The following is a 19,245-nucleotide window of genomic DNA, read 5'->3' as shown; positions in this document are numbered from 1 at the left end:
TGCACAAATGCTATATGACAACATCAATAAGTTCAATCTAAAGTTTGTATCCAAAACATGTGATTAGTCACATGTTTGAAGAGGTTCATCAGGTCTGTTTTAACATTAAAATTATCATTAATATTAACATTAATTTTAACATTAATATTCTGATAATTAAAATTATCAGCCACGACCAGATGAAAAACATGTTTTTCTGCTGACAGTTTCGCCAGAAACCCTCTGGCTTTCTCAAAGTGTTGATGATGTTATTAATCCTCTACATGGGACTGGAACTTCAGGGAAAACTAAAACATCCGGTCAAGATTCCCACCTCAAGCAGATGGATGAATAATATCCAATGAACTAAAAACAGTTGATTAGTCACATGTTTCCTTTCATCTGCCATCTTTCTTTGGGTTCAAATCCCCAGGCTAGTTTCCTTCTCTTTTTTCTTGTTTGCTTCCCTCCGTTCATCCTGTTCCTGTAATGGTAAGACAGAAAAAAAAACATACTGTGTAAGCTTCGTGTATCGGTATTACTTAAATTTGGTGTAAAATGATACATGCATGAACAAGTGTATATTTACATGTATAGTGCTTTCACTCTGGTGTAAGTCACTGATGTCAGTGAGCATTTTGTTAGATGCACTGAAATTTTGAGTGATCTGTTCACAGATTTTTGAAGATTTCGCATTCAGCTGCCTCAACATATTAATGTCATTAACTGTGCTAGCCAAAGCATTATTGCAAAAGCTGACTTTGATGCATTATCTTCTATGGAGGTGAAATTATACACAGGTGGCTTTCCAAGTGATAAAGTGAAAAAATAATTTTAAAATCATTACACAATACACACTTACATGTTTCCATGCCAAATAATCTCTTGCATTAGCTGCTTTAGCAATCTTACATGCTAGTTCTCTCTTTGATAAGTCTTCACTGATTTCTTCTGCTTTTTCAAAATCTCCTGCTGCTACAGCTTCATCTAGTTTCTTTTCCATCCCACTCTGAAACATATCACACAACACCGTAACAATTAATAACAAATTCTCACACATGACATATATACTCTGTTGTTTACATGCTAGCGTAAATTCACATGGTGCTTATCCATTGAAGAGCTCATGCATGAGTTATACAAAATTTATGTACAGTCCACTTTGACCATTATTGCTTGGGCCAACAATCTCAATACTCCTTAGTGGGTACACTGCAATACAGCACTAGAAGGTTTGATCTAATAGTACAAAGCTTTGTTAAAAGGAGACATACCTTTGGAGCATATTTTCCATGGTCTATTCGTTTCAAATGATCGTTGACATTTAGATACTTTTTTAATGTACCCCAGTGTTCCTGCTGCTGTTGTTTTGATGATGTACTGCTCTCAGAAGATGGCTCTGAATTGCATAAAACCTCTTGGCTTTCTTCTTTGCTACCACTTTGTATCTTGGCTGTTTTACTGTCAGTTTGGTCACAGTGGCTTCTTGAACTCTGACCATCACCTGTGTATTAAATCAACATGGATCCAATGAAATTCAAGTTTTAAATATTTTATTTTCAGTAGTAGCAGTACAGTTATGGTATAGTTGATGGGCAAAATATTTTATTGAACATAAATTTGTACTGTAGACCCATTCCATGTCAACTCCAGGGATGTGCACCTCTTCAATTTTTTTCTTTTTCTGTGTGGTGGTAGATATTGATGAGAAAGTACAATCCCGAAAATTTGAGCTTCATACTCCATTTCGTTTTCCGTGGCATCAATTTGAAATTTAGGGGTTCAGCATAAAAATATACGCCTTAGAAGACAACGCGTTGGAGGTCCATAAATGTATAAAGGAACCCTTTACAACTTTGAAAAGTATGTATTCTGGGGTACTTATTTGTGTAGAATTCAAATCTGGCATCAGAAAACTTGTAACTCCTTTACTTTAAAAGATATAGGGCCCTGAAAATGCAACTTCGTCCATCCAGGACCAACTTTGGGGGGTCAGAACTCCAAAAGTAAAAATAATTTTACTGTCCATTTTTTTGCCAGTCAGAGCCCTTTGGTAGGACATTACTCTTATCCAATATTGAGCCTATTCGAATAATTTTAGCTGAGATATTAGCTAGTGATGTGGTCGACATGCCTTATGTCGACATAATGTCGACGTCGGCACGTATTTTTTTTTAGTTTTCAAAAAAGATTTTTGGCCAGAAAAGCAAGTTATAGGCCCAAACTGACTTGTTATTCAAGGTTGAAACCAGAGAAATACTGCTACTAAAATTTAAAAATGCCAATTTTTTTTTACGAAGTTGGTGAACTTGTACATTTTGATTACCTTTGCTTCTATTGAACAGTCAGGGACACATTGAATTAGTATGCATTGCTAGCTGTTCAATAGAAACAAAAGTAATTAAAATGTACAACTTTTTCCAACTTTGTAAACAAAAATTGGCATTTTTTTTTTTTTTTTTTTTTGAGTAGCAGTATTTCTCTGGTTTCCAACCTTGAATAACAAGTCAGTTTGGGCCTATAACTTGATTTTCTGGCCAAAAATATTTTTTGAAAATTTAAAAAAAAAAAAAAAAAAATTTATTTTTTTTAGAATTTTTTTTTTATGTCGACACACTGTCGACGTCGGTATACGAATTATATCGACATGTCGACAATAAAAAACGGTGCCGACCACATCACTAGATATTACCCATGCAAAACCCCAATTGTACATTTTTTGTACATTTTGACCCCCTTGAAAACCAATGTCAGACATTTTGCCCCACCATCAACTTCAGGTATGTTGAAGATGTGTCCTTGGACATCATTTCTGAGAGATATTGGCTTTGGGACTCGATGGCTTCAACACATCACTTAGGTTTGCCTACTCCATAGAGTTGTACACATTTTTGATTTCGCATGTATAATGACCTATGTACAACTCTATGGAGAATGCAAACCTCACTGATGTGTTGAAGTCATCGAGTCCCAAAGCCAATATCTTGTGTGATAGGCTTAATATACTCTGTTTGTTTGTTGTTGTATTAATTTAGTTGTGAAAGGGGATGTTCAATGCTGGCCTTATTGGCCTTTCGATCATCTCCTCCATAATTGTCTTGTTTTATTTTTATGATGTTGAATTTCTTTGTATTTTGTTGTTTTTTATTATGGAAATAAAGATTCATTCATTCAGATTCATTCATTCATATCTCTCAGAAATGTTGTCCAAGGACATATTTTCAACATACCTGAAGTTGATGGTGGATCAAAATGTCTGACATTGGTTTTCAGGGGGGTTAAAATGTACAAAATATGTACAATTGGGGTTTTGCATGGGTAATATCTCAGCTAAAAGTATTCTAATAGGCTCAATATCGGATAAGAGTAATGTCCTACCAAAGGGCTCTGACTGGCAAAAAAATGGATGATAAAATTATTTTTACTTTTGGAGTTCTGACCCCCCAAAGTTGGTCCTGGATGGACGAAGTTGCATTTTCAGGGCCCTGTATCTTTTAAAGTAAAGGAGTTACAAGTTTTCTGGTGCCAGATTTGAATTCTACACAAATAAGTACCCGAGGATACATACTTTTCAAAGTTGTAAAGGGTTCCTTTATACATTTATGGACCTCCAACGTGTTTTCAAGGCTATGCACATTTTTTATGCTGACCCCCCTAAATTTCAAATTGATGCCACAGGAAAACGAAATGGAGTATGAAGCTCACATTTTAGGGATTGTACTTTCTCATCAATATCTACCACCACACAGAAAAAGAAAAAAATTGAAGAGGTGCTGCGGTGCACATCCCTGGAGTTGACATGGAATGGGTCTGTACCTGTTTCATTCAGAGTTCAAAGAATATGTGAGGGTAATTCACTCTGGTATTTTTAAAAAACAGCCCAGAATGAGCAGCACTCACTCAATGGACTGGGGCAATTTTTGGAAGAAAATTGACAAAATGGATGAGAGCACATTCAGCTTGAAGAAAATAATCATCAATACCACTTGTACCTTGTACATGTAGTGCAGATTTCCTTCGCTTTCTTCTCCTCCTCTTCTTATACCTGCTGGACTTTGTTACATCTGTCACCCACTTGGTTTTACTGCGACGCTTCTGGAGAGATTGAAATTTCTGAAGAAAAAGGTTAGAAGAATCAAAAATGTTCTGAAGAGAGATGATAATTTAAGGAATGGCAGTTACTTACTGGCCATGTGTCATGATGAACTGGGTCACCCAACAGGTTATTTTGAAGTAAAAAATGACTCTAATATTTGTAACAAGTAAACAACTTTATAGTCTGTTCGCATTCATTTTAAAGCCTTGAAAGTTCTCCTTTATTTGATACCAAAATTACTGTTCTGAGATTAAAATAAAAAAGTTGTGAGTAATAAAATAAACAAAGATGCAGGGTGGTGCAATTGGGATACGGAATTGGGATACGGTTCACATGTATGCTATAAGTCTGTGGGAGAAGATGTTCACCCAGATCATCAAGGCTTAGGGACCGTTCACAAACACTTGTAAGGGGGGGGGGGGCCTGATGCTAAAACATTTCATCGTGAAATTTTTGGGCCCCTCCCCTTTACAGACCTCAAAAATTTCAGGGCCCCCCTTTTTGCCATGAAAATTATGGGTCAACCCCATAGCGAAGTCACTTGACACATGAATGCATCAACCAATCATTTACAAACAACTGGCTCTATTATTTTGCTAATAATTTACCTTTCTCGATTATTAACTCTTGGTGCTGAATTAATTCAAAGCAATAATTATTGACAGCATTGAATGTTTTAAGAATGTATTTTGTGGCATTTAGAATATTTTAATTATTGTCTGCAATCGCTATCGCTGTGAAAATTATAATTGTAAAAGCGACGAGCGATGCATCGCCAAATTTGGCGATTGCACATCGCTTTCTAAAGGTGGTGCATCGCAATCGCTCAGCGATCGAGTATAGATTCAGCTTTAATGATGAATGGGTCAACAGTCTTGTTGTCATGACCGTTGATCAGCGAATCAGCATGATTGTTTATTACTTTTGCATTCATGCTTGACACACATCACATACATGTACCACGCCCACGGAATAATTAAAAACTTTTTGATAAATAGTATAAGTATTTATATTAAAAACAAAGCATACCTCCCAATTTTGATGGGACGTCCCAGCCGGTGGCATACATTCTGACACATCATTTGTATCCAGATCTAACCGCGGTAATGCCTGATGTTCTTTCTCCGCATCACTTGGTACATGTAGTAGGTATGCTAGGTGAATTCAAATTTGCCATCAAATTGCATCGTTTTATATATCAAAGTAAAGCCCTTGAGTAAACTAAGCCAAAACTGAAAACCTTTTTTTTTCATAGCACTTTCCGTAGCAAAGTTACATCTTGTCAAAGATTGACTTTCATCAAAAAGATTCAGCTAGCAAAATTCCCCAAAACGGCATTTCGGGGTGTTTCTAGATCTTAGTCTCATGGCGATAGCAGCTTTTTTAATGGAACTGCTATCAAAATCCTCTAAAATTCCATGTGCGACTTGATTATCACCATAAAAATCATATATTTGGGTCAAGTGAAGTATAGAAAACATATTTATGTAGGTTTCCTTCACCCACCTATTCTCGAAAAAAGTTCAAATTTCTATGTAAATATGCATTGTGTTGGGGCCCCGGTCTCGGCGAATTCGCTGACTAGTAAATGTGTTAACTAAGGTTTGCCTAGGTTACCTACATGTAGTGTTGGGTTCACATTATCTGCACTGTTTAAGCTTACTTCATTTTGGTCACCATCTGCGCCTGATTCTGAACGTGATATATCCGATTCTGAATCGCTGCTTACTTCGGAATCATGGAGTCCAGGTACTACAGAAAACATGTTACCTTACTAACTTAGTAACTTAAATCATTTTCGTGATGAAACGGAGAATTAATAACATCAGATTTGTAATACACGATTTCAACTTTGTGTTTACGTTTTATAGCAACAACATGTCAGGTCAAAGGTCGGATCGATTTTGCATGTACATGTACAGCTTCATGGATTCCCGTTGTACAGGGTGTCCCAGAATGATCTTTTTTTTTAATGGTCATATTTTCGTAGGCCTACAGCAATATTGTTTTTAGTCATATTTGGTGTCAATTTGTTAAGAAATATATTTGGAAGAAATAATAGTCGCTTAGGGGGCCTATGTCCAATTTCCTCGAAATTTACGAAAAAATCGTGAATTTTGACCAAAAATGAGCATTTACATTTTTTTCCAGAAAAATAAAACTCGATATTTGTGAGCAAGAATATGTGCTTGATTAATTTTGAAAGGGGTCAAATGTCACATTTCTTCATGGAATGTAATACTCTGACCAAAGTTGCCCCAAAGTGCGGGGTAACTTTGGTAAGGCTATTTTTAACCCCTAGGGCACCCTTACAAAATTATTAAAAAATCTCTTTCAACTTCAAGGTGTAGAAGGGAACCCTAATGTCATAAAAAAGAGATAGTTAGAAAGATTATTGGTTTTGTTTAGAAGCAGTGGTTTAAAAACTCTGAAAAGTGCCCAAAGTTACATGATTTTACGGTATATCGGTGATAGGGGGGGTCGACCCACCCCCTATTTCGGCAATTTTATTGACGCAAAAAAATCTTGCCAAAACGACCTATTTTGAAAACCTGCAAAATTAATAACCGTTGACCACAAATTTGTTTGGAAAATGTTATACAGGTAAATTTGTTGTGTCCTGTTCTTACTTCTAATAAAATTTGATATAGATTATTTATGATGTTATTATTAAGATTTATTATCTGCAATACATGAAATGTATGATATAGATGGTATGGTAGACACTGACATTTTCAAACTTATAATGAGTGCAAGTGATTTTGACAGTATTACTCCAATAACCAAATTCGTCAAATCAGCCTTTGATTCACGAACGAACATGGACTTATAGATAACTAGATTTCGCGGTTCTCGGGTTGTGCGGTTCTCGTAATAGGCCTATATCTCTAATTGCCCAACACCCGTTACCCATATAGCTGCCCTGACCTATTAAACTAATAGGCCTCGCCGTGTCTCAATGATCAAGATCCAACTTGACACAACTCTGTTTTGTAGTTGGCGCTTACTTCGGTACCATAATCTGGAAACCCATCGTTCGCCTCTTCCAAGCTCTGAGTGTCCTGCTACTACGTTGGAGGACCCCGAAAATACCCCGAAATTAGTATCTAGATTGGATGTAGGCCGTTACTAAAGTAATGAAATCAATCGGGAGAAATGTCAACCCAATAAGGCCTAATAGGCCCTATTACGGGTTATAGGCCTTACCTGATTATTTTATTAACAGATTATTTTTATCATAATGTTAACCATTGAGGACCTCGGGAATAGTCATGTTCTGCTGAAATAGGCCAATGCACGCGTTCCGTATTGAAATATGTGTTGAAAATAGGCCTAATGCTTTCCGATGCACGCACTGCTCCCGCCGGCACTCCGCATTGATACTACGCGATAGCGCCCCGCGAGCACGCGATTGTGCACCGCGCGGACAGAGAGACGGACGGACGGACGGACGGACACGCCGTTATTAGTATTAAGATAACAAAGTTCCCATTTGGGCTTAGAGCAGCGACCCCCTGTCATATTTTCATTCTATAGGCTCAATGTAACGTGGACTTGAGCGCCACTATTAATATTGTCTATTATTATTAAGACTAATTTATATTTCTTCTATAATTGTAAATATTTGTACTTGTAACTTTAATATTGCAATTTCAATTGTAAATATTTGTATTTGTAAATATTAACTATACCAGTTTGTTTGGTGAATGTTAATAAAATATATTGATATATTGATTGATGTTACAAAGCAATCCTGGTAATCCCACTCTACGCAACGGAGAAGATTCAAATCAAGTTCAAGTTCACGTTTATTTCACCATCATCAATTATCATTTATTTACTGCGGAGGATCCTTGAGGAAGTTGTATCCTCGATCTGATATTTTTGGGTAAAAATTGTGGTAAAAATCATAATTATAAAAAGTATAACAAGTATATACCCTAATTATCTGTAGTCATATTGAAATGTTTCACTTAATCCCATATCGAGAATTATTCTGCGTTGTAAGCTCTACATTTTTCAAATTTGGTGTATTTCCTATAAAAGAATGTAGTATTTCTCCAATATAATGCACAGTACGGCTGGATGATAAAGCATCCATGTGTTATGATGTATTTGTGTTGTAAATAATACACAAATGCAGTTTTCGTCATTTTCAGTAGGCCTAATATCAATGTCACGCCAAAACAAGCAACCTGTTTTGAAAGTCACAGAATAAGTAGACATGACTGTGTGTATATTATAGATACCGTGCTGTTGACTATATATAATATTGATGATCATATATTTATTATAATAACTAGGTAGGTATATATTTTTGCAAAAAAATGTAAAAAATTAAAAAAAATTTTAAAGTTCCAATTTACGCAATTTACAGCTTAAAATGTGTGTAATTTGTTTTTTAATCGCCGACCGGCCTACCCTAATTTTTGTTAATGTTATACGCCAATCAAACAAATATCTTTTTAGGTCTAAGGGAATAATTATGAGCCCTTGGGGTACAATTTCTTAGCGATGTGCCAAAAAACGCCCCCTTCTTGGCCTGCTAACAATCGCCGTATGAATACCTAATTAGCCCCATTGAAATCAGTGTAAATTAGCCTGGTTCATAACTGTTTGGAACCAGGCCAATTTACACTGATTTCAATGGGGCTAATTAGGTAGGCCTACCGGTATTCAAGCGGCCGATGATATCTCGGGCCCTCATGATCCGATTCCCACCAAATTTGGACTGTGGATGTTTTTCATCATGCTTCACCGATAGGCCTACATGGTATTCAAAACCCGATTCAAAACGCTGAAATTCAAAAAAAAAAAAAAAAAAGTTTTCTGTGACGTCATCACTTCGGTACTCTATTATAGGCCTAGGCCTACTCCAAAATGATAAATCTAAAATAAAAAAAAAACAGAACCCTCAATGCGCCCTCTTTTCAAAAGATTATTTTAATCCTATTTTTTGAAAAGTTTTGGCAGGCCTATGTAGGCCTAAAGAAACAACTTTAATCGTTAGCTTTATTCCAAAACAATTATTTGGATCAATGATAAACTTATTTTTTCACCAAAAGGGGATGAAAACCTGAGATGAAAACAGTACTTCAAGAATATTTTCTCAAAAAGAAATCTACGCTACAGCCGTCACCCTGTCTCCTGTCTCCTCTGTTCCTGCTTTCCATCCATACTCCTCTTCTCCCTCTTTCCTCTATCCCTTTTATCTGTCCCTCAGACTAGACTTGACTTTAGTTGATTTGACCCGGGGATTTGACATCTGTCAGGCTGACTGACATTTTTAGACCATTCAGACTTCCGCCTGGATCAGACTCGGACACTACCCTCCTGGAGTCCATGTACCAATCTTTAAGAGCGCCACCACCATGGGCGATACCACCTGTTGCTCCAAATCAATCAATTATCAGAAAGTGAAAACGACTACAAACAACATTGATCAATCAACACATTCACTGCACAGTGCATCAGAATCGATTAGCGTAAATTGAGGATGTGAACTGCGTTTGACATCCGTGAAATTTGGATGCAGATTTCACACGTTATCTAGAATGTCTATTTGTAACAAATTGCAGGTGAGTGTGTATGTTTCGGTTATTGCAAGTGAAATAATTTGATGGTATTTAGTTACAGCGATTGCTTAGAAAATGAAGCTGAAAATGAAGTAAGAAATCGGCGGAAAATAGCGTCCGTGGTTACGGTCATGGTAGTCGAATTCGGAACCTTTACTGGCATGTAAATAAACCTATATTTAATACTCACTGGTATTTAAAAATCAAATCTCACTTTTGCAATCTTTAACTGGCTTACCTATACCATACTCCTATAATGTTATTATGCTGTTGGTATTTAGGCCTAAAGGCCAAGTAAAAAAAAACATGTTTCACGTTCGGATTTTCGAAAAAAAAAAGGAGGAAGAGGCCTTACAGGGGCCTTTTTATTTACAATTTTTTATCGCAAAATTGGTGTAAATACCCATACGTAGAGCTCTTTTAGCGTATAAAAAGTCTGGAAAAAGGAGCCTAGGAGGCCTTTTTTATTTTGTTGTTCTGAGCGGTAAGCCCCCTTGGCTTGATCACAAGACCTTCGAAAAGTGTTTCTTGTATATTTATTAGCAAGGCTATAGAAAGCATCTCAACTTCCTAGATATATTTTTTGAATTTCAAAAAACAAAAATATAATTGAAGAAACCTCAAAAAAGGAAGTGGAACACATGAAACATGTTTGTTTTTTTATTTGGCCTAATGTGTGCTGTATTTCAGTTTGATGTGCTGGAGTAGGCCTACATTAGCATGAATAAAATTAATCAAGGCCAAATCAAACAAAATGGTTATACAACGTACACTACTGCAGGAGCAAATGGAAAAAGGCAAAGTGGGTTTTTTGGTAGTGTATTTTGGGCCACTTTCCAGGCTGAATTGTTTTAAAATTAATCTGACTGTAAAAAAAAGGAAATCATCAAAAACAAAACTGCTGCGCTAAAATGCAAGTTAAAATAAATTGGGAATTCAGGAAGCACATTCCTGGGAAATGTTGATGTCTGAATGGAGGGAAATTTTACTAATGAAGAACAAAGCCATAATGTACGATCTTATAATATGAAATTGGTTAATTTTTTTAAAACCTGATTTTTTTGCATATTTGTAATGTTTACGCATGTCCCAACTTGCACCTAAATGGAATCGGCCAATTTGTTGTCTTGACTTTGTAGGTCAACAAAGCAAAGTTCAACATTATCATAATTTAAAAATTATGATAATATGTCCTCCCATAGAACTGCATGTTAAATGACCAAAATAACCAGTGGGATTTCTTTCACTTTACCTTGTTATTTCAACTTAAAATGGACAGCAACCCTTCCCGACAGTTATTACTAATATTATTTCAACATTTTGAATAAAAAATAATAAAATTAAAATTTGACAGAAATCGTACCTTAAGGCTTTAACAATGGTTGGAAACTTTGTTTCCCGGGAAATAGTCATTTTTTCCAGGCCTGGCTATGTGCGGGGTCTCCTGAGTGAGACAAACCTTTTTATCTGGAGTAGTTTTCCATAAATGTTTTATTTACTTGTCTTTGTTAAATATATTTAAATTTTTCATTTATCTTACAGCTTTGATTCAGACATGTACCGGTACTTCTGTAAACATTTGCAAACCAGTCTGCAAGATCACATTCAGAAAAATCCAATATCAGACAATGTAGATGTTTCAAATTTATAAGTTGTAAGGAGTGCTCTCTGCATCATTATCATCATCATGTTTGCATTAACACCAGAAGAGCAACGATGGAATTTGGAGGAGTTCCGTCGAAAGTCCAAGATCCTCCTTACCAATCAAGAGCGTGATTATCTTCACGATATTCTGAAGCAGTACCAGACATATCGCGATGTGCAAAGATTAATGGTATGTCTATGCAGTGCTTTGGATACCCCTCGAAAACTGGATCTACTACGTGAAATTCGAAATCTCATCCCTTTGTCCCATCTGCCTGTTTTTGATCGTTTGGCACCGTACTCTAGAATGATGCATCCATACTATCCTGTTGGGATTATATCTGATGAGAAACCATCTACTGGAAGGAGGAGGACTGGTGATGATCCAAGGAATGTGCATAACAGACATGAAGGTTAGTTTTTTGCCACAAAAATTTTGCCACACCCGAACATTTCCCTGCAAAATGTTCCCCTTCCCTTTGCAATGTTGACATGGACTAGACTAGATGCATTTTCATCTTGCTCCCGAATGATGGGAGGCTGGGGGTTGGAAGGAAATGATGCAGTTAACCATGATGATTTGCTCTGCATCATGGATAGTTTAACAAATTACATAGGTTTACGTGTAGGTATGGCAACAAATTTGGACATTTGTAGATTGTAGTTTGTCTGATTAGAGGTCGTCAGCCTTTCGCTATCTTGTGGGTACAAATGATCTGGGTGTTCATGCGTTGGACACTACGCACAGGGCGCAGCTTGCCACGCAGCTGTTATCGCACATCAACGCGGTGATTTTGCCGCTCACGCATGGAGATCAAACGACCATCAAAGCGTGTACCCACAAGATGGCGGCATATGACGTCACGCTGACAGCCTCTATACATGGCTCAAAATAAGCTAAGGTGTCATAAAAGTGTAACACACAATTATTTTTCCAGCTCTTTTCTTTTGGTCTCCAACCAGGTTTAAATTATAGTATGCACATATATCGTTCATAATACACTAAAAGAAAGATAAGTTATTAGACCATTTACTTCACAAATTTAATTTTCTAGCCCTTACGTACGTTATATTTGACAGACACAATTTTGATGATTTTCTGCAATCAAATAAAAATTTATAAAGTATTACATAAGGTATTTTGTGGTTATTTAGGTGTAGGACCTACAGCAACTGATTGTGGAAAAAAATGTGTCCAAATATTACAATAAGGAGGATAAATTGTTATAAATAAATATATGTGTGTCTGTCAAGCCATAACATACGCAAGGTGTCTGTCAAATGTAACATACAGAATAATAATTTGGCAAAAACAGTAGTTCAAGATGGGAAATTGAATAAAGATCACATGCAGTTTATAAATCACATGTTTTAAAACACTTTTATAAACTCTAAACTATCATCATAATGTGAACATCAAGTGATTTTTAATTTTTTTAAGCGTATGCATGTATGTTACTTTTGACAGACACATACAAATCTTATGCATACAAACTTGCGTACAAATGTTTGACAGACAACACTTAACAATGGATTGTGTCATCAAAAAAGCTTCTCCTCACAAAGTGATAGTGCCACAAAGCTAGGAGGAGCTAAATGCTTTGTCATGTAGCATAATTAGCTGTATCACCCTAGTTTAGCAGGAATTACAGCACCGTCTTGCGTATGTTACTATTTGACAGACATTTCAAGAAAAATTTTAAAATTGTTATATGTTCAAAAAGATGGCAGCCACTTACAAATTGATTATAATATGGAGAAATGAAGTTATTTACAATAGATTTACCCTTTAGTTTATGCTTCAAGTCTTTGTTTATAAAAAACTGAGGGACTTCAAAATCAATCAAAAGTTTGACAGACAATAGTAACATACGCAACCAAACTTTTAAATCCTTTTTTTGATCTGTTAACTTGGGGGCTGGAGCCTCTGTACCATCATAAAAAAATTCAGAATTTTCTTGTGTGCGATACCCCTTCCAGTTAGGTGCAGGTTGTGGGGCATAGGTCCCAGCAAACACAAAAGATTTAAAAAAATGTTATAATTTTATTTTGGGTTTTGGTTTTAGTAAAATTTTAATAAAATTAAATGTTGAGTGTATAAAGGTCATGAAAACATTTTAAAATGTTTTTGTATGAAAATACACTACAACATTTTAAAGATCTTGTCAAAATGTTATAGAATATTTTACAGTAAGTTTTCTAAACCTGACATTTTAAAAATGTTTTCTGGCAACCTTTTCTGACCTTAATGTCGAAAATGTTTTGTGTTTGCTGGTGTGTACATTGTAACTTGCATGGGAGATATCTGCAAAATACTGGTGAACAACATATCAGTAAACATACCATTCATTATGTCCAATAGCAATGTAAGCAGTGATTTTTGATTTATTGGACATGCAAGATGAATATTTACATTTAAAATTATTGAACATTTTTGCTCATCATTATGTGAATGCAAATTAGGAGTCATGCTACCGGTATATATTATTCTATTTACACTTCTATACCCAGGTTCTATACCAGGTATAGGAACACATGGCCAATCAGGGCAGTTTCTGCCAAATATATAGGCCCCTAATATTATGCTTTTGTTTTTCCTCATAATATTGAAAATAGATGTACAGTAGCTTACAGTATTAACAAGTGTGTTTCATTTACATGTTGAATTTACTCCTAGTATAGCAGCTGTTATGCAATAACACTTGACTATTTTTAGATATGTACGGTAAATATTATTTGTTCTTTGCCTTACTTTGATTTATGAAAATATGCATTGAAACTTCACATGTAAAACCTTCTCTTACTTCAAGAAGCTGCTCTGCTTCCCCAGAACTATTTACATACATGTTGGACAGAAGTAGTATACTCGCTGATTATTTGCATTGTGACAAGTTCTTTGTTCGAAATCAAAGCTAGAGGTGCAACAACCTCCTGTTTTAGTTTACTTACGGTTAATGCATATAAATTGAGACTATTTTGATCTGTATGTTTTAACAATTGATTCATCAAACACTTCCACCAGAATAGCGCAATGTTGAATGCTGCAGCAGCATTCCAATTTATTAGGGTTGTTTTTGTGTTTCCATGATCAAGAATATGATTCTATGTAGCATATGTCTTCTTGCTTCCTCACATCTTCTCTTCTCTTTGCTTCTCTTCACACCTGTGTCACCTATACCCCATTCAGTTCTCCTCTCCCAGTCTTGTCTCCCCTCTCCCTCCTCTGCAGTCCTGTAGCAGGATATTTATTAATGTTATGCATTAAACAAAATAAAACATTGTAGCTTTGAAATGTGTATTGAGTACGCCTATTCAGTGTATTCTCTATCTCTCCAAATTTCTTGAAAACTTTGTATATTATAGTTAGTGATGGGTCCATTTAAAAAATTCTCAGCAGCACACCCCCACTACCCAAACAAAACTTGAGTACTACCGCACCCCTGTAAATGAAACTAATGTTTGATTGACAAATGACTCATATAATTTACACGATGATGATGGCGGAATAAGATGCTCCATACTAGTTGAAATTTAAGTTATTACGTCAATCATTTGTTTTTGTGATGTCATTGTCATTAATCAATGTTTAAAATTAACAAAGGAAACAAATCCAGTTTGATTTTCCTGTTGCTCAAATCCATCAAATCAATAGTCTTAAAACCTTATCAATAGTTGAATTCATCATCAGTTATTGAAATTAGTTAAATATAAGCTTCTGAATCACCTGTTACAAAGTTAAGAGCAGTGGCGTAGATTTCTTTTTGACATGGTTGGGGTACTCAACTTAAATTTTGGTAGAGGTGTGTGGCGCCGAGAACTTGGGAGAGAGTGCCTGTCACAGTCCCCTACCCACGGAACAAGTGCTAACTGAGAAGTGATTTTTAGGCAAAATAGGGGTTTCTAAACTGAAATTTCAACACTATTTTTGAGTCTAAAATTAGGCCAAATTATAGGCAGCTATAGGCTGTGGAGCCTAAAAGTTTTTAAACTTTGAGCTAAAGAGCTACTTGTTAGAGTTTAAGGCTAAATAACTGGAGCATGCACATGGGCCCTAAAATGGGGTCTTCACCTGAAAAAGGGACCCTTGGCTGCTAGCGTTGCACACATACCTATACCAGCTTCAACCTTGACAAGTGGATGAGTCTGTTGTTCTTGTGCTGCTAAAGTTTAGGTATTTTTTTGAAACACCTTGTATCACCACACAAATTGCTCAATGAAATGAAATGAAATGAGTGTGCTTTTATATTGTGAGTTTGTAGATGACAGATTCATTTTGAACATTTTCAGAATTCTTATCATAATTATGATAATTTATAAAATTATATATTTTGTTATTATATATTCCTATTTACTGTCATGTGGGGTAAATAATCTTTTATGTTAACATTTAACTAGCTCCTGTGGTATACTAAACAAACTGTACAAAGCAGAACATTATCAATTGGTGGTAACAATTGGTTTTATTTCCATAAAAAGTGTTATTATTGTGTGAAGCTAGCTGAAAAGGTATTTTTCATACCCAGTTTCCATAAAAGAACATTGTAACTCAATTACTTCTTGTGTAAATATAAAGCCTTTATTTTGTTCACAGGAGCAATATAAACTGTCAATTTTTAAACCCCACTTGGCTGAGAGCTAAGAGAATATTGATTATATACCATTTATATTGAATTATGGTGGCCTGGGTTTGGCTAAAAGCCATATATTGATTACCCGCCGAGACAAAACATTTGCCTACCTTGGAAGAAATAGAAAAGATGCTGTTATTAGAGGCCAAACCCCTGATTTGGCAGCCCAATTGGGTGGCTTTTGAAGATGTTCACCACATTGGGTGACTTCATGACTTGGGTGACTTCAAGACATTGACCACCGGCACCATCCATCGTATTTGGTAGTGTTCTTGTCATAAAATCCATAAAGAGAAAATTTGGGAGATTTCTTTGGGTTATTTGTCCAACATTTTGGGATGAAATATTATGGTAACCCTGGCTGATATTATAAGAAGTGTACTGCTGGACAGTGCGCCTAAGGCGTGGCATTGGCATCACTGACAGGATGACCTGTCAGTTCTGATATGTTGCTTGTGACAAAGAAAATTTAATATTCCATTCACCGTTGTTTTGCTCCAATAATTTCGATTGTTCAGATGTGCATAATTGTTGTTTTAAAATGAGGTCTAACACCACACATTCAGCAGTGTTCAATGAAGGGCAAATTAAAGATTTAGGTCTGCCTAATCAAAATGGGCATGGGATCAAAAAAAATTTAACAAGATTTATAGATTTAATTTATACAGTACCAACCATACTGTTGTTTATCCGGGCTTGCTTTATTTTATACTTTCCATTGTAAACGTAGCTCTCAAAATATTATTCAATTTTCATATATATATCTTCCACATCAGCTATAGTTTTAGTAATATAGCAATGTTCTCAGTTACAATGCATCTTGATTGTAATGCTAACCTTTTTCAACATCATTCACATGTTGTGTAATGCTATTAGTATTACATAGAAGCACTATTCACACACACAAAGTTCCGGTTTCCACATGCAGCAGGTTTGTGTACTGTTTCCTTGGTAACCGGTATTTAAATGGTTGCTTGCTGAAGTGTGACTTGAATTAACAGTGGTGAAAACAATTCTTATGCTTCAATACCTTCGCCTGACCTACTACAAATTGCTTTGATATAATGACTGACCTGCCTATTTTTTTACATTTGTAAAAACAATTCATATTTTGTGTGCATGTAAAATGGTGCATTTTTGATAGTGATATTGTATTTTCTTATGTATGAGGTATAATGAAACGCAGATTAAGGAATTGGAAGAAAGTTCAGTGCTAAAATATGTGAAGCATTCTCTAGCAAATATACAAGTTAAGTTCTGGGCAATGAAAATTTAAAAAGAAAAAGAAAAAGAAAAAAAATCATCATTGTCAATCCAAACCTTTATGCAGGTATTTTGAAACTCATGGTAAAAAGCCATTCTATGTCTCTTTCTATACAAATTAGCAAAGTTATCTCAGTTGTTGATTTTTTGATACACTTTTGCTGGAATGGGTCACATATAGGCCTACATTGCTTTCCAAGTACAATACAGAATAGGGAACAGCTTGCTAGACTTGAGTCCAGTCCTTGTTTACGGAGTTTAGGGTTAGGGTTGGGGTAGTGCAGTCTTGTAATAAGACTAGTAGAGTTGCACCCTATTCATCAATCGCTCCCATATTTTAAAGTTGATTGTTTCCATTTAGGTTGTAAAAAAATCTACATTTAAGTGTGCACACTGGTACTTGTTCACAATGGTCCTTAAGCCCTCTTTGTTGAGTGCTTAGATCCAGAAGACGGAAAGACAAGTGCCGGGATTATAATGTAATAAAAATTCCATAAAATATAGACAAGAGTGAGTAATGTCCAAGAAGATGTTGGCCATTTATTAAAAATGATTCCTACCGTGGTTGGGTTGGTTAAATGTACGGATATGCTGAATTGATGATGTACATGTATTTGGTGTTAAAATTAATTTATACTTAAAGGAGGATTTCGTGATCCTAGCATCCTCTTTTTATGACATTTTTCAGTACATATCCACGAAAAAAGCCTATTCCCAAAATTTCAGTTGATTCCGATTTTGCGTTTGCGAGTTATGCATGATTATGTGTATTACACTGCTCCATAGACAATGCGTTGTAATTTCGTTCTGGTGCACCAGAACGAAATTCAAATTTCACGATATCTTTGCAAAAGCGAATTAATCTGCAAGAAATATTTTGTACATAAACATTATTTAGCCAGAGGTTTCCAGTGATATAAAAATCTCAACTTTTTTTGAGAAAAGTAGGGGGATGAGGCTGTGGATCACGAAATGCCCCTTTAATTTTAGCTGTATATATTGAGGTAATTTAACAAAATGATTCCTTTTAATCAAGTCAGAGCGGAGAAGATGAGAATCTTCTTTGGTCAGATGAACTTCAAGGTCATGATAGGGATTAAGAAAGATAATTTTGCAACCTTCTCTAATATTAATAGTCAGTGTCGAAATAAGGAAAATATGGAGGTTATCCCGAGGATAACTAAAGCACAAATTCTGCTTGTCCTCAATACATTTTGGTTGTCCCCAAAATGTGTCATACTTTTGGGGATAAAATATAGTGGTTGTCCGGGGGATAAGTTCATAGCTCAATATGGTTGTCCCCAGTGATTTTTGGACAAGAGGACAAGAGGATAAGTACTTATTTCGAACACTGTTAATAGTTACTGCCATATACACCCTTTCCTGGTGTATTTCTTAATCGAATGATAATGATTAGCAGGGATGTGAAGCAGATTCATGTAGTATTTTCACGATGTTGGGTCTAGGCTAAAAAATCTTGAAAAAGTCTGGTAAAGTACTATTTTTCATTGTTTTTAAGCAAAATTGGCGAACATTTTCTAGGATTTAGTTTAATATTGAACAGATACGTTGTAATTGTTTCATTTCAGAATATTATTATATTTTTTTGGCCAGATTTTCATAAATGTGTTATATTTTCAGGATCAATGTTGGGAATTCCTACCACACATCCCATATCCCCACTTAGTACAAAATCAAGAATCAGATACATGTACTTTTACATATTCAATATTCAAAGCTTTCTAAGATCTCTATCAAACCTGAAAGACTTCTGTAAGCATTTGTTATATTTCATAAACTGTATTTGAGTAGGTCATACCGGGGTAGGTTTATTTAGTATTTTGGACAGGTGATGCATTAAGCTTTAAATTAATATTTAATGAGGTTATGGTTTTACCTATTGATGATACAAGTACCATAAATAATATCCTACAACCAGGCCAGCTCAAAGGTGCAGAAATCAATTCAAAATAACCGATAAATGCCCTACTTTAAATCTTAATTTATTCCTAAGAATTGATCGTACTTGTTTATGAGAGTTGTAAATGATAACATTGCA

The 19,245-nt window shown here is 35.5% G+C and overlaps 2 protein-coding genes across 2 annotated transcripts in view; one reads left to right on the top strand and one right to left on the bottom strand.

The window, feature by feature from the left end:
• Nucleotides 1-140: 140 nt before the first annotated feature.
• On the bottom strand, nt 141-5,840 carry LOC140164733 (protein FAM204A-like). The gene is made up of 6 exons (XM_072188091.1): nt 5,693-5,840; nt 5,105-5,229; nt 3,972-4,092; nt 1,254-1,483; nt 842-988; nt 141-463 (listed from the first exon to the last, which is right to left on the bottom strand). Exons 1-6 carry the CDS (start codon nt 5,838-5,840, stop codon nt 401-403), a joined length of 834 nt encoding a protein of 277 aa, XP_072044192.1. The 3' UTR covers nt 141-400.
• Nucleotides 5,841-9,543: 3,703 nt separating this feature from the next.
• LOC140164722 (uncharacterized) overlaps nt 9,544-19,245 on the top strand; it is a 44,112-nt gene continuing 34,410 nt past the window's right edge. Inside the window, exons 1-2 of the mRNA XM_072188083.1 lie at nt 9,544-9,654; nt 11,194-11,708. Of these exons, the coding sequence (XP_072044184.1) occupies nt 11,339-11,708 (370 nt within the window). The 5' untranslated portion in view covers nt 9,544-9,654; nt 11,194-11,338. The remainder of the gene's footprint in view (nt 9,655-11,193; nt 11,709-19,245) is intronic.

The sequence above is a fragment of the Amphiura filiformis genome, chromosome 1, assembly GCF_039555335.1.
Source record: "Amphiura filiformis chromosome 1, Afil_fr2py, whole genome shotgun sequence".
Classification (NCBI taxonomy): Eukaryota; Metazoa; Echinodermata; class Ophiuroidea; order Amphilepidida; family Amphiuridae; genus Amphiura; species Amphiura filiformis.
The sequence above is the reverse complement of the archived record's forward strand: the minus strand, read 5'-3'. Positions and strand labels throughout refer to the sequence as shown.